Source organism: Carcharodon carcharias, chromosome 7 (assembly GCF_017639515.1).
Source record: "Carcharodon carcharias isolate sCarCar2 chromosome 7, sCarCar2.pri, whole genome shotgun sequence".
NCBI classification, from domain to species: Eukaryota; Metazoa; Chordata; class Chondrichthyes; order Lamniformes; family Lamnidae; genus Carcharodon; species Carcharodon carcharias.
The window spans coordinates 129542349-129565571 of NC_054473.1; the positions used below are offsets into that span (position 1 = coordinate 129542349).

The following is a 23223-nucleotide window of genomic DNA, read 5'->3' on the forward strand; positions in this document are numbered from 1 at the left end:
CGAAATTGAAAGGATGTGAATGTCAATTTTAGCACTTTATTTGTATATTAATTTATAGAAAAGCTTCTGATGTGGAGTTGTAAGAAGAGCAAAAAACAGTAGTCTAATATTATCAATTATTTTCCGAATGAAAGTAAAGAACAGTGATTCAGTTCAAAAACACCTTTGTGCAGCAAAAAAGCCATTTAACAAAGTATGGCTCCTGATGAAGAAATAAATGTCAGATTATTGTTGCTTATTTAGATAGTAAGCAATTTATTTTATCTGGAGGCTGTGCTACTTTGAAAACAATAGTAAGAAGTGTACCTAAGTCAGATGATCTTGCATCGCCCAAGATATTTTTAAAAAATACTTTTATTATAAATAGACAATTGTGGAAAGACTATCTAAAATATGTCAATGTTTAACATGCATACTGTAAGGATATTCTCAAAGTTGCATTGATGTGCTATTTAAGAGCTGAATTACTATAAATCTGTATCGATATTATCATTTAGGAACTGACAGCATCCACTTTTTTTAAACAGATTGTGCATGTTTACTGAAATTGAATACAAGTGTACTTTTTATGGCCCTTTATACATTTAATTATCAATTTAAAAATAGCATATTGTCAATTGCTTTTTAAAATATTAACATTAAATAAGGTGGTACTCATCAGAACTGGTTTTTTCCTTTAAAAACCTGAAATGCAGTATCCTTCTGTACTACTTTTGAGGTCCTATTCTCTTTATGTCACTTGCTTGTAGTCTGTCTAAAACAGTGTCAGTGTCCACAGCAGTAGCTTGATCAAGTTGTTCCTTCGTTGTTTGGAAACCTTGAGCTAAATATGTAGCCAGTATTTGCGGATCCATAGAAGGGTCAACTTTTTGAAATGCCCTTTTTAGGTCAGCTACAGTTAGCTCCCTGTGGATAAAGGATAGACAAGAGAATAAAATCAACATTTCATTCAGTCATCTGGCTTCTCTGGATCACAATTTCTGTGGGCATCATACAAATTTGACTGCAAATAAAGTGCTTTCAACTTATTCATGTTCTCCCAGGACTATGTCCCCAGGAGGCACCACTTAACATACATTTAAATAAGTAGTGCTGAGAATGCAAGAGAGAATACTAACTTGAAGTTCTGAATCTTGCTGATGTTGAGGAGCAGAAATTAAAAGACGTAAGCGGGCCTGAAACACTCTGGGTTATCTCTATGGATATTTATTTGATTCTCCCTTGAGATGTTCAGCTCAGTATGGCAGAATATGTCATCAACACTAACGCTTTTTTGCTAATATTAAAGAATCAGGTTTATTTTATGTCTGTCTTTAACTCTAAAGTTCTGATGATATTGATGCAACGTTGAGTACGGCACTTGTGGTTTATCTAGTCAGTAGAATCCCTTAATTGTGATTATGGTCCTTTAACTTCTGCTTCCACTTACATTGGGAAAGATGTACTGACTTGGTCTTTATTAAGGTGCTGTTCTGAGTAAGAAAAAACAGATATAGAAAAGTATATTGTTGCAAATTTTTTGTAGTTCTTATTAATGGACTATGTAACAGTTTTATTTTTGGGAAAAATTATAGAAATGTGTCCATTCCAGTAAAGATACAATTATTATCTTCCCCCATGGAAATTAATTGAACTAATTCCACAACTGTAGTATGTGTACATTGTCTTGAACATTTCATCGAATCATAGACCAGTTATAGCACAGAAGGAAGACATTCAGCCCTTCAAGTCCATGCTGGTTCTCTGCAAGAGCAATTTAGCTTGTCCAACTCCTTGGCCATCTTCCTATGGCCCTGGAAATGTTTTCCCTTAAGGTGCTTATCCAATTTCCTTTTGAAAGCCACAGTTGAATCTGCATCTACCACCTTTTCAGACAGATTGTTAACACTCGCAGCGTAGTTTTCCTTCATGTTGCCTTTAGCTTGGTTATCAACCACTTTAAATCAGTGTCCTCTGGTTCTCGACCCTTCTGCCAATGCGAACAATTTCACTCTCTCGCCTTTGTCTAGACCGCCCCCTCCATGATCTTGAATCTCCTCAACCTTCTGTTCTTTAAGAAGAATGTTCTATGTTCTCCAGTCTATCTTCCATACTGAAGTAATTTCTTCCTGGAACCGCCCTTGTCAATCTTTTTGGCACCCTCTCGAAGCCATCACATCCTTCTGAAAGTGCTGTTGCCAGATTCCTTGTCCCCAGCTTCACCCGCCCCCGCCAATACGAAGGATATTTATTTCTTCCATCTTTTTTAAAAATAACATGCTTTAATTTATTTCAAAGCTACAGTGAGAATATTTTTCTGGTTATAAGTGAATTCTTACACATTCAGTTACACACCCTCACAACACTTCCTGGGAGTCCTCAGGTTTACTCCAAAACAAAAATCACTATTTCTGTCTTCTATGGAGCAGGAAAAGAAAACAATTTTCATCTCCTTAAAAGTCAATTTAAAAAAGCCATTCAAGGGGTGCTTTGTTCGCCTAATCAAATTAAGAGAAATTAGAAACTTGTTTATATGGTCCACTGGAAACTTGTGTTCTTTCCATTTTCATAAAATAAGCTGGTTTGATAGAGAAGGCCTTGTTAATTTCCTTTGTAGTGAACTGGAGCAAATTTTTGCAGCCTTGCACTAGTAAGTGGCATGATGTCAGATTGCAAAGGAAATACTGTTGTGGTATTTTTAAACTGCTGGCTGTTTTCTTTGCACTGGTTAATCATTGTGATTTTTTTTCCATGACCATAATGTGATTACATTGTGCATCATTTTAGTCACTAGCACAGGATTATGTTGATCAGTTCTACTTTGAGCTGCTTTGTTTTTTAGCTGGGTCTTTAGATAAGGTTTATATGTGGTTTTGGGATAGCTGGGTTTATCCAGTACAGTATTCATTTTATTTTTTTTTGCCTTTACACTAAAATATTACATTATGTCACCACTAAGCTATCCTTTATCCAATTGTGTGTAGTGTGCCAAAGTTCCAAATGCAATTATATTTTATTTGCTGTATATCCTTGCTTTCAATTCAAAATGAATTATTGTTATAAAATTTCACCTAACAAGAATTTCGTTTCAAATTTATGCAGAAGCTAATACCAATATCTTTAATGAGCCCTATGTAATTACCACATAGCCACAAAACATCTGTAATTTGTTTCCCAGCAATCTGCTGCCCAGAAACCCAATAACATGATAGCAGCGCCATCAGGCCACATAATACCATCATGTTATTATGCCACATCTGCTACTACGTTGAAAAGGAATATTATTTAAGAAAATATCCCCACTATATTAAATACAACAGGCAATTACTTTAAAGTAAAAATAACTTGAGAATAAAAACTGCTTGGAAGTCGAGCCTGATTTATGAAATCAGAATTCCTATTCAATTTGTGTAACTTACAGCTAATCATTTATAATGCCTTATTTGCAGATTTGATCTTTTTGCTGGACTAAGATCCAAAATAAAGTTTGTCTCTTACTCTTTCTCTTCCAAATTATTTCTTAGTTCATCGAGGTACTTGGTTTTCTCTGCTGCATATTGTCTTTGCAGCAATGCAACAAAAGCCCCTGCTGTGCCTTCTGTATTCTATAAAGCAGCAATAGAAGAAAATAATAAAATTATAAACTTTGCTAATAAATGTGATGGGCGTTTGTAACAATTCTGATAGAAATCTTCCCTAAGCAGAAAAAGAGGGAATTAGGGTTGGATAAATTTGAAATCCTGATGATATGTACAAAAACTTGCAAGGATAAGTTTTCCTTCTGAAAGTTCCATTGACAAGATAAAGTACAATGGCATTCTTTTTCTCATTAAGTTGGATTCCTCATTAGTAGACATTGTTATTTTGTACTTAGCTTATACATAATACATCATTACCCGTACAGTGAGATTTCATTTTTACAATCCTCCTAGTTTCTCTGGGACTGACATGCTAGTAGTCAAATATTCTTGCTGAGAATAAAGCTAATTGTCTTCAGATTAGGATTTAAAATAGTTTACAAGCAACATCGTAGATTCAAAAGATTGCTTCATCAAAATAAAAATGTATGGAAATACTAGCTTATTTAACATAATGGATCAAATTTTGTTGGAGAGGAGCAGCAGGGCATCGTGCTGTCCGCAATATTAAGACTTATCCTGCACCCTTCAGTTCAAATAATATTTACAGCATAGCTTGGAAGAAGTGTGGGATAAGGAGTGCATCTCCTTAGCTATTCAGGTTTAAGGAGTGAGGTTGTGGATCTGTGCACCGCATCACTAGAAGGAGGGATTTTCCTTGTTAGCTGGGTGTGGCAATATTTGAACATTTCATAAAGAATCAGTTAATGGTTTTACTACTTGAACCTAAAGGAAGCCCTTCCCTATGGACACCAGCTTACCTGTTTCAAATATTATATTCAAGAATATCCAAAGATGTTCATTGTCTAAAAAGGGACCCAATCCACAACTACACTTCTTTTACATTACCTCTTCAAATAAGATGTTATATTTAATTTTTTTGTCATCTCCAAGTTCGGCTGTTGCAGCAACAATCAGTTCTTGGATGTATTTTTCATTCTTGTTGGGGAGGGCTGTCTTCAAGGTTTGACTGCAAGAAACAATTTTCAATTTTTATTTTAAAGCTACATACACCAAGATATAAAGATACAGTGGAAAGCTGTAGGTGTCAATTTAACTCCGGGTTTAAGCTTCAGTCCAGGCCTTCAGCACATAATCTAGGTTGATACTTGAGTGCAGTCATGAGGAAGCATTGCATTGTTAGAGGTGTGGTCCTCTGAATGAATGACAGGAGATGAGACAAAGGCATTGTTTCCTTCATTCTTTCCTTCTATTGCTGCTTAGGTGAATGTAAAGGATTCAGATATTATGCACAGAGGAGTAGGGAGGTTTTTTGGTGCCCTGACCAACACTCCTCTCTCAACTGACAGCACCAAAGGAGATCAACTGATCATTAGCTGATTTGCTATTTGTGGGAGCTGGATTTTTTGCCTTGCAAGCTGTGTTTGTTACATTGTAACTGATTACACTGCAAAAGTAATTAATTGGTTATGGAACTTACAGATGTCTAGAAGCATATAAGATGCTATATAAGTGTAAGCTCTTCCTTTATAACTCCATAGGATTACATTTCTATTGTAATTTCTATTATGTTCAATGAAATGTAAACTCAAACCATGTGCAGCTGGAACAAACCACAAAAACATTGTGCTAGGTTGGCACGACTGAGTGCAAAGGAAGGTGGTTGCAGGAGGCCAATCAACATTGCAGGAGTTTCTCAGGGTCATGTCCAAGCTCCAGTCATCTTTAGCTGCTTCATCAAAGACATTCCCTTCATTGTAAGGTCAGAAGTGGCAATATTTGTTGCTGATTGCACAGTGTTCTGTACCATTTGTGGCTCCTCAGTTACTGAAGCAGTCCATGGCTGCATGGAACAAGACCTGGACAACATTCAAGTTTGGGCTGATAAGTGGTAAGTAACATTGATGACACACAAGTGCCCAGCAATAAGCATCTCCAGCAAGAGAGAATCTAACCATCTCCCTTGACGTCTAATGGCATTACCATTGCTGAAACCCCCACCATTGACCAGAAACTGGACCAGTCATATAAATACTGTCTACAAGAGCAGGCCACAGGCTGGGAATTAAGAGGCGTGACTCATTTACCGACTCCTCAAAGCTTGTCTACTATATAGAAGGCACAAGTCAAGAGTGTGCAGAAAAGGTACAAGAGAATGGTTCCAGGGAAGAGGAACTTCAGTTATGAAAAAATAGATGGGTAAAGTTAGGACTGTTTTCCCTGAAGGAGAGATAGCTGAGAGGTCTGGGACGATAGAGGTATTCAAAATCATGAGGAGTCTAGACAGAGTAGATAGGAAGAAACTGTTCCCACCTGTGAAAGGATCAAGGATGAGAGAGCACAGATTTAAAGTAATTGGTAAAAGAAGCAGAAGTGACATGATGAAAAACATTTTCAATGGAGGGAGTGGTAAAGGTCTGGAAAGCACTGTCTGCCACAGTGGTAGAGGGAGGTTCAATTGAAGCATTCAAAAGGTAATTGTACTCTTATCTGAAAAGAAATAATGTACAGGGTTATGGGGATAAGGCGGAAGAATGGCACTAAGTGAATTGCTCATTCGGAGAGCCAGTGCAGACATGATGGGCAGAATGGCCTCCTGCACTGTCACAATTGTGTGATGGGATACTATTTGCATGGATGAGTGCACCTCCAATAACACTCGAAGTTCGATCATCCAGGGCAAAGCAGCTTGCTATATCGACACCCCACCCAACAGCACCTTCCAAAACCGTGACCTCTAACACCAAGAAGGACAAAGGCAGCAAATACATGGGAACACCACCACCTGTAAGTTCCCATTCAAGCCACACACCATCCTGACTTGGAACTATATCTTCACTGTCACTGAGTCAAAATCCTGGAATGCCCTTCCTAATATCACTTTGGATGCAACTACATCACATGGACTACAGTGGTTCAAAAAGGCAGCTCAGCATCACTTTCTCAAAGACAATTAGGGATGGATAGTAAATACTGGCCTAGCCAGAGATGCATACATCCTGTGAAAGAATTTTTAAAAACACACCACCTAAAACAATCATTTCCTCCACCACCGGGGAACTGTGGTGTATACCATCTACAAGATGCACTGCAAAAACTTGCCATGGTTCCTTTGGCAGCACCTTCTCAACCTCTAATCTCCAGCACCTAGAAGGACAAGGACAGTAGATGCATGAGAACATTACCACCAGCAAGTTTCCCTCCAAGCCACACAAACTTGACTTGGAACCATATTGCCGTTCCTTCACTGTCACTGGACCAAAACCTGGAACACCCTCCCTAAAAGCACTGTGGGTGTGTATAAACTACATGGATTGCAGCAGTTCAAGAATGTGGCTCAAGGGCAATTAGTAATGATAATAAAGACTGGCCTTGCTAGTGACACTCAGATCCCTTGAACAAGTAACAAAAACTGCAAAGATTGGAAATGCAGAGAAATACTGAGCAATCTTAATTTGCAATTAAATTCTCCAGGTTGGACATAACTAACTTGAATAAATATTCTCTGCATTTCCATATTTGAATTTCAAACATGAATAATTAGACTCCCTTCAGATTCCTATAGGAAAATGCACATTTAAATACTAGGTAATGGCCTTGCTGTTAAACTGTCAACACTCACTTTTTGAACTCACACATGAACAATGATCATTTTGGATGACTCAAGAATTGCCAGTGCCCACTTAACTGCATACCAGCCAGCTGGGGCAGGGATGCTGAGGAGTGGAGTTTTTTTAAAAAATCAATGATTAAGCAGCAGGTGATATAATTATAAACTTTGATATTAAATATGCATATGCACAAGATGCAGCAGTGAAGTTTTGCTTTGATAATCAAAGACAACCAAATGCATTATTCCACAAATGTACAAGTATGTGCCCCCACTTAGTAGAATAATTAAGTGTGGGGTTAGAAAGAATTGTGCAAAAGTAAGCAGATTTTAACTCTGTGCTTTATCATGATCACCCACCTCTATTCCACTGTCAATAGATTTATTCTCTGCTCGATTTGCCCTATTCCAATGACTGGCTTTTTCTTTAGCTAAATTTCTGTTCTTTTGCAAGGACTTCACAGTTTACATTGAGATTTCTCGGATTCAAACTGCACCCTCTCCCAGCCCAGAGCTCCAGCTTTAGCTCAACAGTTCAAACAGCTCCAGCTATCTCCACCTATCTCTATAGCTCCAGCTCAACAGCAACTCTAAAAAAAATTTCCATCCCTTTCATCTCAGTTCCATTGTTCTTACACCTCTTTGGACTCAAACCCTTCCAAATATAAGATTTCATGTTTCCATTCTGTCTTTGCTTTTGGATCAATAAAATATAATATCCCTGTTACTATTTACCTATGGAACTCCTGCAAAATGCAAACATGTTTCATGTTACTTCTGACTCCACTTTGATATTCAAACAAACTCTCAACTTATCTAAAAATGTAAATGTTATTTCCAACCTATTTACTTGTACCTCAAACTTGACACCTCTTATCCTTTTGATGTTTCCAACCCTGCAGACAATCTGACTCCTATCAATCTCTTGCCCAGCTTAGTTAAATCACACACACACAGTCTTCTTTACAGAATAACAATATTTCCCAAAATATTTTTTTAAATATCCATTCTCACATCTTCCTCCTTAACAAAGTATGAACCATCATAATTCCAAAAAGATGGTTTCAGTTTTCAACACATTTCTTTTTTGTTACTACAGTTAACTACACAAACAAAACTACTATACTATAGTGTACATGCATTAACCATGAAAATATATACACAACTTTTTTTGTAAAAAGAGTTAATTCCAGTCCATTCTCCACTTGCCGATACCCAAGTTCTTTTGAATTTTAAACTCTTGACAGCGCATCTGGAATCAAACTTGCTCAAATAGCCACATGTACAGTTTCTAAATTGAACAGGTGCAATAATAAACTCCACCAAAACAGTCTTGTGTTTCTGTCCTGAAACTTTTCCAGAAACATCAAACTGATTATGGTCAGTATATATAACAGCCTCTGAAGAATTGTTTGCAACTGTTACGATCCCCCAGCATATATTACCCCTGGACAGGCCTGATCCTAGAGAGGAGCCCAGCTTGATAGATTCCTAACTTTTATTTGTTTGTTTAGATACATGGTAAGTAGCTACTGAGCAGAGTTACAGGAGTTAGCTGATAAACTTATATCAAAACAAAACATTTATTAAACAAGAAAAGATGAACAATATTACAATACTCCTTCACCCACAACTATATCTTTACAGATATATACAGATTTATAAGGATAACACAAGTTACAAAAGCTATCTTATACTCTAACGTACACAGTAAGTACACAGTCCATGTAAATCTAAGGCACCCTGTGGTCAGACACACCACACTCTGAAACCAAGTGACAGATGCCATGGCATCAACCAGATGCTATGGATCTTTCTTCAACTCCCCTCAGACATTTGTCATATTGTGAGCCAACCAGTCTCACTCGACTCCGTCCTTCACTCAAGGCTTTCCAATCTCCGCTCTCCAAAAACTCGGCTTGAAATCTTCTCCCAAACCAATGCTTTCTCTCAGATGCCTTCCGCAAGGGTTCACCTCCAGGATTTTGAACTCTCCTTCTGATGTTCCTCTTCCCTGGGTCTCACTGTACTCAGCCATCAACAGTACACCACCGCTTCACATGCCCATAGCAAAGAGTTACAGACCTTCAGTTGTCTCTTTGAAGCTTCTTGCCTCTTCTCAAGCCTTTATCTCTTTAAGCTTGAAGCTTTAAACCTGATGCTTAGCCTCTCTCTCTGCCTCTCCCTCTTAACTTCACTTAACAGGACCGTTTCCAGGTTTCTATCCTTCCTTTGACTGGAAGGTCTTCTTGGAACTTTCCCCTCTTCCACTACCCTGGATTTTAGGGTTTTTCTTTAGCTTGGGGCAGGCTATCTATCCCTTCCAAGTGGCTTCTGTTTGTCAGTCATCTTCAAAACCAGCTGAACTCCAACAGTTTCCAAATCAAACTGCTGTTTCTCTTCTCTGCGTGTCTGTAGGAGGGACATGTCTCTCTGGCCCCTTGTTGATAGGCAACAGTCCAATTCTCTTACCCTTGCATTTGCTTAACTTCTTAAGTCATAAACTCTCATTAGAAATGCAAGCCACTTTGTCTAACTTTGCTTTCATCACTTGTTGAGATATCTTTAAATGTTTCATGCGCTTTACTTAATCTCTCTCTGAATTTCTTCACATAATCCAGGAGATTTGTTTCAGAACTTTGATTCATTCGTTTCTCCTGAATCAGTTTGGGCAGTCCCCTTACTTTATTATCATAAATTAATTTGAAAGGATTGAACCCTGTTGACTCATTAGGATCGTCCCCAATAGCAAACAACAAGAATGGATAGTCTTGACCATATGTTCTAATCATAGTCTTTAAAGTCTCTTGCCATCTTTCTATGGCACCATGTGATAGGTGATGGGCTGACAACCTAAATTGCTTTATCCCTAGGCTGTTCATTACTTCCTTAATAGCTGTGACATAAAAATCGAACACTGATCTGATTGTACTTCTTTTGGCAATCCATACCTTGTAATGAATTTGGTTAACTCCTCTACAATCACTTTTGCTGTAATTTTCCTTAAAGGTAATGCTTCTGGAAATCTGGTGGACGTATCCATGATTGTCAGTAAGTACTGATTTCACTTTTAGTCTAAGGGAGGGGTCCTAAACAATCAGTCAGGACTTTGTTAAAAGGTTCCTCAAATGCTGGAATTGGACTTAAAGGTGCAGGCTTAATCATTGCCTGAAGCTTTCCTATCACTCGACATCTGTGATATGTTTGACAGAATTTGACCATATTTTTATGCAATCCAGACCAATAGAAATGTTTTTGTATCTTAGCTTGAGTTTTCCTATTTCCAAATGTCCAGCCATTGGAATTTCATGAGCCAATCTCAAAATTTAATTCCAGTACTCAGATGGTATTACTACTTGGTGCAGTACTGCCCACTTTTCATTTGCTGGAACATGAGACAGTCTCCATTTTCTCATTTACACATTGTTCTTAATGTAATGACACTCTGGAATATATTCTGCTTCTGTTTCAGAATAATCTGTATGATATAATTGCTTCAAATCTGAATTCTTCTGCTGTAATTCCACTAACTGCACTGAACTGAACAGCTCAACCTCATCTTCTTTAATCTTCTATCGAGTAATCTTTCCAAAGATTGATCTAGCCAACAGAATTTTAGTATCCTCCCCCAGTCTTTTAGATTCCTCCTCTTCCTGTTTAAACTTGTGCATTTATGATCTTGTTACCACACAATCTGGAAACAATCCAGGATGCTCTTTCTGTAAAACCTCTGTCAATTGGTCTCAACAGGCTGCTCTATTACAATAGATATGGTCAATATCTGTAACCCAGCTATATCATTCACCAAAATAAATTGAACCCCTGCACTGGGCAATTTCTCTACTACCCCAACAATCACCTCTCCTGTTTTCAAATCACTTTTTAAATTTACCTTACACAATGAAATAGGTTTGACTTCGCCATGAATTCCTTAAATTAAAATCTTATCCTGCAGTAATCCTTTTGGACAACAGATAGCATTATCCCATAACATTAAGGACTGGTTAGCCCCAGTATCACTTAAAATCTTGACATCCTTTCCTGCTCTTCACTGTACACATGGATATATTTTCCCTTTGCATATAAAATCTTTCAAAATCTCTGCAACCTGTCCTTCAGAACTTTCTTGGACAAGTTGCGAACACATTCCCACTTCTCTAGCTACCACTGATTCTTCCTGCTATACCTATACAAAACCCACTGTTTTTTTTTTGCCTCTGGATCTCAGAGCCCACAGTACTCTTACTTCCCGAACTTTTCTGAGTTCCAATTACTGCAATCGGTTTCCTTTTTAACCTCACAACTTGATCTCATGTGCCAGCCTTAATACAATGGCAACATATAAGTTTCCTTCTTTCAACTCTACTTTCCTTATTTTCATCTTTAATAGACTGCCGTCCTTTAGCTTGATCCTTATTAGTAATTTTTACCATCACTATCTTTTCTAAATCTCCAACTTCCCTGCTGATTACCATATGACCCTTTTCCTACACTTAACTGTTGTGTGAAATAAGACCATAAGACATAGGAGCAGAAATTAGGCCATTAGGTCCATCGAGTCTGCTCTGCCATTCAATCGTGGCTGATCAGTTTCTCAACCCCACTCTCCCGCCTTCTCCCCATAACCTTTGATCCCCTTCCCAATCAAGAACCTATCTATCTCGGTCTTAAATACACTCAATGACCTGGCCTCCACAGCCTTCTGTGGCAATGAATTGCATAGATTCACCACTCTCTGGCTAAAGAAGTTTCTCCTCATCCCTGCTCTAAAAGGTCTTCCATTTACTCTAGTCTCTCCTACTAATGGAAACATCTTCCCTACGTCCACTCTATCCAGGCCTTTCAGTATTCTGTAAGTTTCAATCAGATCCCCCCCTCATCCTTCTAAACTCCATTGAGTATAGACCCAGAGTCTTCAAACGTTCCTCATATGTTAAGCCTTTCATTCCTGGGATCGTTCTCGTGAACCTCCTCTGGACCCTCTCCAGGGCCAGAACATCCTTCCTGAGATACGGGGCCCAAAATTGCTCACAATATTCTAAATGTGGTCTGACCAGAGCCTTATAAAGCCTCAGCAGCACATCCCTGCTTTTATATTCTAGTCCTCTCAAAATAAATGCCAACATTGCATTTGCCTTCCTAACTACTGACTCAACCTGCAAGTTAACCTTAAGAGAATCCTGGACTAGGACTCCCAGGTTCCTTTGCACTCCAGATTTCTGAATTCTCTTCCCATTTAGAAAATAGTCTATGCCTCTATTCTTCCTAACAAAGTGCATGACCTCACACTTCCCCACATTGTATTCCATCTGCCACTTCTTTGCCCATTCTCCTAATCTGTCCAAATCCTTCTGCAGCCTCTCCACCTCCTCAATACTACCTGTCCCTCCACCTATCTTTGTATCATCTGCAAACTTAGCCAGAATGCCCTCAGTTCCTTCATCTAGATCATTAATGTATAAAATGAAAAGTTGCGGTCCCAACACTGACTCCTGCGGAACTCCACTAGTCATCTCTTACCTCTCTTACATTTTCAAAAGTCTTATATAATTGTAATGCCCTGAGCCATTGATCCCTGATAACTTCTTTTTCTCTTGCAAACTCTACATTAGTCTGATTAAGACTTCTCCTTAAAGTTCTAAACTTCAACTGATAAGCTTCAGGGACAAGCTCAGAAGCATTTAAAACAAAAACAGAAACACCTGGAAAAACTCAGCAGGTCTGGCAGCATCGGCGGAGGAGAACACAATTGACGTTTCGAGTCCTCATGACCCTTCTACAGAACTAAGTAAAAATAGGAAAAGGGTGAAATCTAAGCTGGTTTAAGGGGGAGTGCGGGTGGTGTTGGGACAAGCAGCCAGTAACAGGTGGAGATAACCAAAAGATGTCACAGACAAAAGTACAAAGAGGTGTTGAAGGTGGTGATATTATCTAAAGGAATGTGCTAATTAAGAATAGAAAGCAGGACAGACAAGGTACAGATAGCTCTAGTGGGGGTGGGGGAATACTAAAAGTGCTAAAAGGTAGAGATAAACAATGGGTGGAAATACATTTAAAAATAATGGAAATAGGTGGGAAAAGAAAAATCTATATAAATTATTGGAAAAAACAAAAAAGTTGTCTACTGCATTCGTTGCTCCCAATGCGGTTTCCTCTACATTGGAGAGACCAAATGCAGACTGGGTGACCGCTTTGCAGAACACCTTCAGTCTGTCTGCAAGGATTACCCAGACTTCCTTGTCGCTTGCCATTTCAACACTCCACCCTGCTCTCTTGCCCACGTCTGTCCTTGGCTTGTTGCATTGCTCCAGTGAAGCTCAACGTAAACTGGAGCAACAGCACCTCACCTTCCGACTAGGCACTTTACAGCCTTCCGGACTGAATATTGAGTTCAACAATTTTAGATCTTGAACTCTCTCCTCCATCCCACCCCATTTCCGTTTCTTCCCCCTCCTTTTTGTTTTTTCCAATAATTTATATAGATTTTTCTTTTCTCACCTATTTCCATTATTTTTAAATGTATTTCCACCCATTTTTTAGCTCTACCTTTTAGCACTTTTAGTATTCCCTCACCCCCACTAGAGCTATCTGTACCTTGTTCGTCCTGCTTTCTACTCTTAATTAGCACATTCCTAAGATAATATCACCACCTTCAACACCTCTCTGTCCTTTTGTCTGTGACATCTTTTGGTTATCTCCACCTATTACTGGCTGTTTGTTCCAACACCCCCCCCCCCTTTAAACCAGCTTATATTTCACCCTTTTCCTACTTTTACTAAGTTCTGTAGAAAGGTCATGAGGACTCGAAAAGTCAACTGTGCTCTCCTCCGCCGATGCTGCCAGACCTGCTGAGTTTTTCCAGGTATTTCTGTTTCTGTTTTTGTTTTGGATTTCCAGCATCCGCAGTTTTTTGCTTTTATCATAAGCATTTAATATTGTCTTCTTTTTTGTTTTGTAATCTACAGACTGCTCCTCTGATAAGATTGCATATACATTCATGGCTGTAGCTGAAAACAACATGCTGTAACATGGTGGTCCAAGCATGTCTTAGCCAATTCAATTTGACAGCTACTTTTCAAATGAGGTAAAATATCATTCAAATCCATCCTCTGTAAATTTAGGTACTAACTGAAGATTTTTAGTTAAACTGAATTCCTCAAAGGAATCAAAATCACCATCTGAATCAATCTCACTCCTTTCTTCCATCACTCTAAGTTTTACTTTATGCAATTCATACTGTCTGGCTTCTTTCTCTCTCCGAAGATCTCTATGTTCCTTTTCTCTCTCCTCAGTTGCTAACTTCTCTCTCTGAAGTTCAAGTTCAAGCCTTCGCAATTCAATCGCTTGGAGTCTTTTCTTTTCCTGCTCCTCTCTTTCTCATTTTTAAATTTCTATTTCTTTTAATCTATCCTTTTCCTTCTTTTTTCTTTCAAACTTGATTTTTTTTCATTTCTCGTTCTTTTTCTCTTTCTTCCAAATCCAGCCTTTGCTTTTCTCTATCTTTTTCGATATCAAGCTGTTTCTTTCGCAAATGAAGTCTTACTACCTCCAGCTGTGACACACTAGTTTCAGGTATCCATTCCTCCAACTTTAAATGCTGGGTAAGTACTTTAACTGTATCAGCCTTACAAAATTCTGCTTTTAACTCCACCTGCACTTCATCTTCTAATTCTTTCAACTGAGTTTTACTCAGAGATTTCAAATACTCCACAGTTACATTTTCCATTCCCAGAAAAGTTGTAGCTATTGCCAAATAAATGTTGCAGTCCAACCACTTTAAAACCCCTCAACACAAAACTCCCTGAGTTCAGTGTTCACCTTGTACTTGTATCCCTTGGATTCACAAACTCCAAACCAATCAAGTAATTTTAATAATTCTGCAAAGATCCCTCAAATTTGTTATGACCACAGCCAGTGTTAATTGCTGCACAAATCAAATCGCAGAGGGAAACTTGGTTTAAGGGCCATACCTTTTTTTTGTATTCTGAAAACAAAAAGATAATGTACCAATCTCAGCAGTAAGAGGTCCAGTGACACTTTTGAGATTTTAAAAATTAAAAGTAAACTTAACTTAATTGTGTAACTGTAATCTTGTGTGCTTAAGTCTTACAAAACATTCCCTAAAAAGACTCTTTACTTAATCAGACCCACAAGTAAGCACCTCCAGGCAACACTCCCTTATAGATGTTAACTATAAGATCCAGTAATATTACCCAAGGCAAAGTGTTGTAGCTTTGATAAAGACATACCACATGACCTCTACTCTCTTCCACTCTGCGGTGGAATCCACCTTAGAATAAAATGCTTGTTGCAGCCCAAGACTTTTTTGGTTTGACTGGATGGTTGATTCAAACTGCATCCTGTCCTAGCCCAGAGCTCCAGCTATAGCTCGACAGCTCAAACAGCTCCAGCTATCTCCACCTATCTCTATAGCTCCAGCTCAACAGCAACTCTACAATACTTTTTTCCATCCCTTTCATCTCAGTTCCATTGTTCTTGCACCTCTTTGGACTCAAACCTTTCCAAATATTAGATTTCATGTTTCCATCTTGTCTTTGCTTTTGGATCAGTAAAATATAATACCCCATGGCTATTTACCTATGAATCTCATGCAAGATGCAAACATGTTTCTTGTTACCTCTGATTCCACTTTGTTATTCAAGCAAACTCTCAATTTACCTAAAAATGCAAATATTAGATCTAACCTATTTACTTGTACCTCAAACTTAACACCTCTATCCTTTTCATGTTTCCAACACTCCAGACAACCTGACTCCTATCAATTTCTTGCCCAGCTTAACTAAATCTTTCTCTCTCTCATACACACACACACACACACACATGCACACACACAGACACAGACTCCCAGCTTTCTTTACAGAATAACTCAATATTCCCCAAAATATTTTAAAAATCCATTCTCACATGACAATAGATGATAGTTTCATGGTCACCATTACTGAGACTAGCTTTCAATTCCAAATTTGTTTCTAATTGAATTTAAATTCCACCAGCTGCCGTGGTGGGATTTGAACCCATTTCCTCAGAGCATTAGCCTGGGCCTCTGGATTACTAGTCCAGTGATCTTATTGAAATATTTGAATTAATATTCACCTTTTAATTTTTGCATTTTTTAAATTCCTCCTTTTTTAAACTTTGCTTGGCCTAACAACTGCAACTGAAAGGGCAGTCTACAACCATGGTGTCTTCAATGTCCCTTATAGCAATCTGCAAAAAGCAGTTGTGACCCTTTTCCCCTCCCCCTACTTCTCTCCCAGTTTACAGCTAGTGTTGTTGCAGGCTGTAGAGGTCCCTCCTCCTGAAAGTTACTTTGCTTTAGCTCTGTGCTTCACTGGACTAAATTCATGAACATTGAAAGGGCAGGTAAGTTTAAGGACCATGGTCCTTGAGACTTAGAACCATGCATCTAGTTAGGGTGTAGATGTTCTTTAGTTCCTCCCATTGCCCTACTCATTTGAAAGGCGTTTGATTTCCCTGGGTAAACTGAAAAAAATCAATAATCAATTTAATAACTCCGACCTGAACTCCTGTTTGGAAAGAATTCCTTTTTTGGAGGTGTCATGAGATTTCAGTTCTTTCAGCACATGTGAAATATGTTGAATCTGCCCATGGTATACACTTTCATCCACCTAAAAAAAATTAAACACAAGCCTGGTTAGACAGCAATGCTAGATAGAATATCTTAGCTACATATCATTTCTTCCACTTTATGTCTCAAACTTTGGCCAATAACTCCAAGTGATTCATTCTCTCGTATTTATTCCCATTGATTAAATATCCAACTTTCATGATGCTCCTCTCTCCAATGACAATTACAATGAGGAACTAACTAGATAGCAAATCACCATAGCAAACCTAAGTTCTGTCCCCTTGCAGTGGAGATTGGTGAAGCATGAACTTGTTACTTTGCTTTTCCATTCAGCTTGGGAATATACTGAGGCAAATTTTTTTGCTGAAAAAATAATGATATCAGAATTACACCTTATATACACCCTTATTAATGCACAAATCCATCAACAACTTGTGGCAAGTAAATTGTGAATCACCATGAGATGCTGGCCGATTTGTGCCGCTCTGCTATTAATGTCACAAAAACTGCATCTCACATTTAAACTCCATTTGATTTTCATGGCATTGCTGCATTTGCACATTAATTCCGCATAAAGCTTGCCACATAAATTTAAGTCTAGTAATTAATAGTCTAAGTACCATTTTAACAACATGATCATTGCTAATGACTGGCAATCAACCCCTCTGGCCCTGAAAGTGAATAATTATAAGCGTGGAGTTTCATTCCTTCAGGTTGTAAATTGTCATTTGGGATGTCAAAAAAAATCTTACTTTTCATTTTCATCTTTTTTTCTTCCACACTCTCAGTCTAATCTTTCTTTCCCCCTCTTTTTTCTGTACTTGATTTAATTATGAATTCACCCATTCCAATTCACCCTCCTTCACACTCGGAAATACTCTGTTTGCTCTGCTGTTTAACAGGGTTCCTGTTGACCCTGCTGTGTCATTATCAGCTCATGCTTCCAGCAACTTTGGGGGCAAAAAAAATTAAACCTAAACATGCAGGAACAAATCTCATGAACTGGGCATGCTGTAAGGTGCCCCATTCCAGCAAAATTTGGGGTCATTATTTTTTGTTGGTACGTTGTCCTTTCTTTTCTCTCCATTTTCTTTCCTTGCTGTTATAATTCTAAAATCTGCCTTAGATAATCTCTCGGGTTCAGCAACACTGGTCACTCCTCTAAATGGACTCCACATCCTTATGATCATGAGTTTACTGTCACTACCATTTATCTAGTTATACAATAGGATAACCTGGGCATTGTAACAACAGGCCCACCTTGTTAAATAAACTGAATATTGCACATCTCCAACCTTCTGAAAGTCCGATTGGTTAACACACTAGTGAGATGAGGCCAGAAACTAATCATTAAGTTGTTTTATTTTATAGTCAGTGAGTATATGCACAAGATAACTTATTTCAATTTAACCCCAATTTTCTTCTCCTGAATAAGAAACTAATAACAAACATTCCTGCCCTTTCCAAGATAGTGGTTTAAATATATTTGCTTTTGGTCAATCATAATACTGAAATAGATGAAGGTGCAAGCTCAGCCAGGGCAACTTTATTCTTAAGGTAGACTGACTAGACATTACTTGCCATTCCCAACAGGTCTCACGAACTAACCTCCAATAATACACGAGTATTTGTTTTTTACCCCCCATGTTCTCAGGAAGTCTGGTCACTAATTAATCGTCATGAGGTTGGAGAGTAAGGCTATTAATTAAACTTGCTATCACCCTTTCAAGTGTGGATTCTTACCAAATAGCCCATTTTATGCACATAGAAAGAGTACTATTTAAATAGGATGACAGCCTGACAAGAGACAACAAATTAAGTTTTGCCCCAGGCACATGCCTGCGGCCTTAGTATTGATTCTGATAACAGCAGCAAGAGAGAGGCTGTATCTTTGTGAATTAACCCTTAAAATTCCAATCCTGAGTGTATAATTAGAAACGTAGATTAAAACAAATCAGCCAAACATTGGCTGTGGCAAAGTATTGGAAACCATTCATCATTGACTGGTCCTCGATTTCAGGATTCTGTCTATTCAGGGTCGCAAGTTTCTGTCACAGGTCTTCACGTGACTGAGCAGGCTGATTTTCAGCTCACACATCTTTGGGCACATGGGGCAAGTCATTCCATGAGGTATTGGGATCCAGAATACAGAATTTGCTTCCCTTCTTTTCATTCTCTGCCGTCACTCTGCCTTTAAGGCTTTGGGACACGAGGAATGATGCAGCTTGATGGACATATTTTTGCCATTCTAAGTGATTGGTAGCAAATGCCTCCAGATCATTAAGGTCAATTCTGCCACACTTCAAGGAGAGCTTCAGAGTGTCTTTGAAGCATTTTCTTCTTCCATCCCTGGAACGTTGGCCATTTGAGAGTTGAGAGAACAGCACCTGAGGGGAAAAAATTTTCAGCTACATTGACACAGTGGCCAGTCCATTGAAGTTGATTTTGCAGGAATTTTGCCTGATTGCTCATGGAGCTGACTTCAAGGAGGACACTGGCATTTATTCAACAATCCTCCCATTGAATTTGGAGGATACGATGGAGGCATTGCTGATGGAATTTCTCCAGTGCTCTTATGTGTTGCTGATGCACAGTCCAGGTCTCACTACAGTACAGGAATGTGGTAACAACAACTGCTCTGGAAGCTATCATCGGGGATAAAATAAACTTTCAATTGGAAAGACATGCTTAAAAAATGCCAGCAATTGATTTTCCAAAGGCAGTGTCAGGCTAACTTGACTGAATTCTTTGCTGAGGTAACAGAGAAAGTCAACCTAGATTACGTTGCATGTTTGGACTTTCAGAAAGCACTTAACAATGTGCCTTACAAGAAGCTTGTTAAAAAAGATGGAAGTCCATGGTTAATTCTATGGGGAAAGTGATACAAAATTGGCTTAGTGACAGGAAGGAAAAGATGACAGTGGATGTTTTTCAGAGTGTTATGACCAATGCAGTTGGTAAAGCAAAGTTATTTAAAAATCCCAGAGGGAAACTTTAAGCAACTGTCATAAACTATAATTTTGAGTGTTATGTTTGAGATGTGACTCTAAATTCAGGAATCAGACCACCAGTTCTCAAGGCTTTACATTAAACTAATTGAAACATTTTATTAATTTACACAGATTAAAATATATATACACATGGCTACAAATTACTACTCTCTTAACTTTTAACAAATTCCCAAACTAATCTCCATTAAGGCAACAGCAACCCATAGACTTAACCAAACACCAGGCAAAGCATTTTTACCTTATGAATTCAAAATGAGGTTCTTTTCACTGTGGAGCCAGTTGGAGGCTTGCAGATGCCTTTTGATCTTACATTGCCTCTCCTCTGCACACCCAAAAACTATTGAAGTTATACCTACCACCACTGATTGAATTCAAATTTTCATTGTCTCACCTGTTTCTTTGAACTTTACCTTTTAACTATGAAACCCCATTCATTGTACCAATTTTCTTAGTAATATAAACATATAGCTAGGTAGCTGCTAGAAAGGCATCAAGTTTTCACCCCACTTCTTGAGTGCTCTATTCAAAAAATGCAAATGCACACTATCTCTCTTCCATATCAAAACTAGTACCCATCAAAGCACCCAGACTAGCTGGCTTTAATCCAATTAAGGCACAACCGCAGACTAAACCTCTATTTTAAAAGAAAAATATTTTCCAAAATATTATATATTCATAGTTTCATGACAAGAGTGGGAGGTGGGTTGCAGTGGTGTTCCCCAGGGATCAGTTTTGGGTCCACTACTCTTTTTGATTTTTATAAACAACCTAGACTTTGGGTGGAGAGAACAGCAGTATTAAGTCTGCAGACGATACAAAGCTTGGCAGTAGATAGTGATGAGGATAGTTTTAGACTTCAGAATGACATGGACAGGATGGTGAAAAGGCAAAAGCATGGTAGATGGAGATTAATGCAGAGAAGTGTGAAGCGATGCATTTTGTGGTGGAGGGATCAAATATAGGATACTAGATAATATACTATAAATAGTACAATTTTGAAAAATGTAGATGAGCAGAGACACCTTGGGTGTCTATATACACAAATCCTTAAAAAAGAGCAGGGCAAGGTGATAAGGTGATCAAAAAAACATGTAGGTTACTTAGATTTTTACATAAAGTCAGGGATAAAAGCAAAGAGATCATGTTAGAACCTTATAAATCATTGGTAGGCCTCAGCTAGAGTGTTATGAACAATTCTTTTGCTTTTCTTTCATGGGATGTGGACATCACTGGCAAGGCTACCACCTGGTGTCCATCCTTAATTGCTCGAGGAGTAGTGGTGAGCCCCCTTCTTGAACTGCTGAAGACCATCTGGTGCAGGTACACCCACAGTGCTGTCATGAAGGGAGTTCCAGGATGTTGACCCAGCAACAGTGCAGGAATGGTGATAATAGTTTCAAGTTAGGATGGTGTGTGGTTTGGAGGGGAACTTCCAGGTGGCGGTGTTCCCATGCACCTGCTGCCCTTGTCCTTAGAGGTGGTAGAGGTTGTGGGTTTGGAAAGTGCTGTTGAAGGAGCCTTGGTGAGCTACTGCAGTGCATCTTGTAGATGGTACAGGCTGCTGCTACTGTGCATCAGTGGTGTAAGGTGTGAATATTTAAGTTGATGGATGGAATGCCGATCAAGCGGGCTGCTTTGTCCTAGATGGTTTGGAGTTTCTTGAGTGTCATTGGAGACGTGCTCATCCAAGCAAGTGGAGAGTATTCCAACAGACTCCTGACTTGTGCCTTGGAGATGGTGGTCCGGCTTTGGGGAGTCAGGAGGGGAGTCACTCACTGCAGAATACCCAGCCCCTGAACTGCTCTTGCAGCCACAGTATTTACATGGCTGATCCAGTTCAGTTTCTGATCAATGGCAACTTGCTGGATGTTGATGGTGGGGGATTCAGCAATGGTAGTGCCATTGAATTTCAAGGGGAGATGGTTAGATTTTCTCATGGAGATGGTCATTGCCTGTCACCTGTGTGGCACAAATGTTACTTAGTATTTATCAGCCCAAGCCTGAATGTTGTCTTGCTGCATATTTGCATGGACTGCTTCAGTATCTTCTGAGTTGCATATTGTACTGAACACTGTGCAATCATCAGCAAACATCCCCACTTCTGACCTCATGACGAAAGGAAGGTCATTGATGAAGCAGCTGAAGATGGTTGGGCCTAGGACCTCACCCTGAGGAATTCCTGCAGCAATGTCCTGGGCCAGCACACTTCAGGAAAGATGTAAAGGCCTCCGAAAGGTACAGAGGAAACTTAGCAGAATGCTATCAGGAATGAGGGATTTCAGTTATGAAGAGAGGTCGGAAAAGTTAGCACTGCTCCCTTTGAAATAGAAAACGTTAAGAGGTGATCTAATGGAGCAGGATAAAAGGTTTTGATTGAGAAGAAAGAGAAAAACTGTTCCCTCTGGTGAGTGGGTCACTAATCAGAGGTCATTGCTGTAAAATCATTGGCAACAGATCAAAACAGGAGATAAGGAGAATTTTTTCATTCAGGGATGTTGGGATCTGGAAAGCTCTTCCTGAAAAGTTGGTGGAAGCTGATTCTAAAAGTAACTTTAAAAGAAAGTTGGGCAGGTGTGGTTGAGGAATTTACAGGGTTACGAACAAAAACAGAGGTGTGGGACTAAGAATGACTGCACTTTTAAAAAGCCAGCATAGGCACGATAACCTGAATGGCATCCTTCTGTTCTGTGCTTCTATGGTTCTTCTTCCTTGGTCAAATAGCATGAGAAATAGAGGTAAGAGTAGGCTATACTGTGCCTTGGGCCTGCTCTGCCATTCAATAAAATCATGCTAATCTTTGATTTCAATTCTACTTTCCCCCAATCCTCTTAACGCTAGAGTCAAAAACCTATTTATCTCAGCCTTTAATGTGCTGTATAACAGCATCCAAAGCCCTCTGGGATAGAGAATTCCAAAGATTCTCAACCCTCTCAGTGAAGAAACTCCTCCTCCTCTCAGCCTTAAATAAGCAAATAAAGGAACCAATAATCCCTATTCATGATAGTAGTCTTTTGTGCTGTTAAGACTAACATTGGCATTCCTATGTTAACACCAATACTATGTTCAGCTGATTGAAAGGAAGTGTATAGTGCCAGTCTTCCTTAAAATATTCCCTCTTGGCTTTTGCTCAGCACCTCCAGAGCAGCACAGCTATTATCACAAATGCAGGAAAGTGGGGGAAATCAAACCTTACATCTCACCACTCCTGTGGCACATAGTGTACGCATTATAGATAAAAACAAAAAAACAGCGGATGCTGGAAATCCAAAACAAAAACAGAATTACCTGGAAAAACTCAGCAGGTCTGGCAGCATCGGCAGAGAAGAAAAGAGTTGACGTTTCGAGTCCTCATGACCCTTTGACAGAACTTGAGTTCGTGTCCAAGAAGGAGTTGAAATATAAGCCGGTTTAAGG

The 23223-nt window shown here is 38.9% G+C and overlaps 1 protein-coding gene across 1 annotated transcript in view; it reads right to left on the reverse strand.

Annotated features, from left to right (window-relative positions):
* Positions 1-391: 391 nt before the first annotated feature.
* Positions 392-23223, reverse strand: part of tsnaxip1 (translin-associated factor X interacting protein 1) — a 99627-nt gene continuing 76795 nt past the window's right edge. Inside the window, exons 13-16 of the mRNA XM_041192002.1 lie at positions 16729-16838; positions 4467-4587; positions 3478-3584; positions 392-906 (exon numbers count right to left, since the gene is read on the reverse strand). Coding sequence (XP_041047936.1) covers positions 708-906; positions 3478-3584; positions 4467-4587; positions 16729-16838 — 537 coding nt within the window. The 3' untranslated portion in view covers positions 392-707. The remainder of the gene's footprint in view (positions 907-3477; positions 3585-4466; positions 4588-16728; positions 16839-23223) is intronic.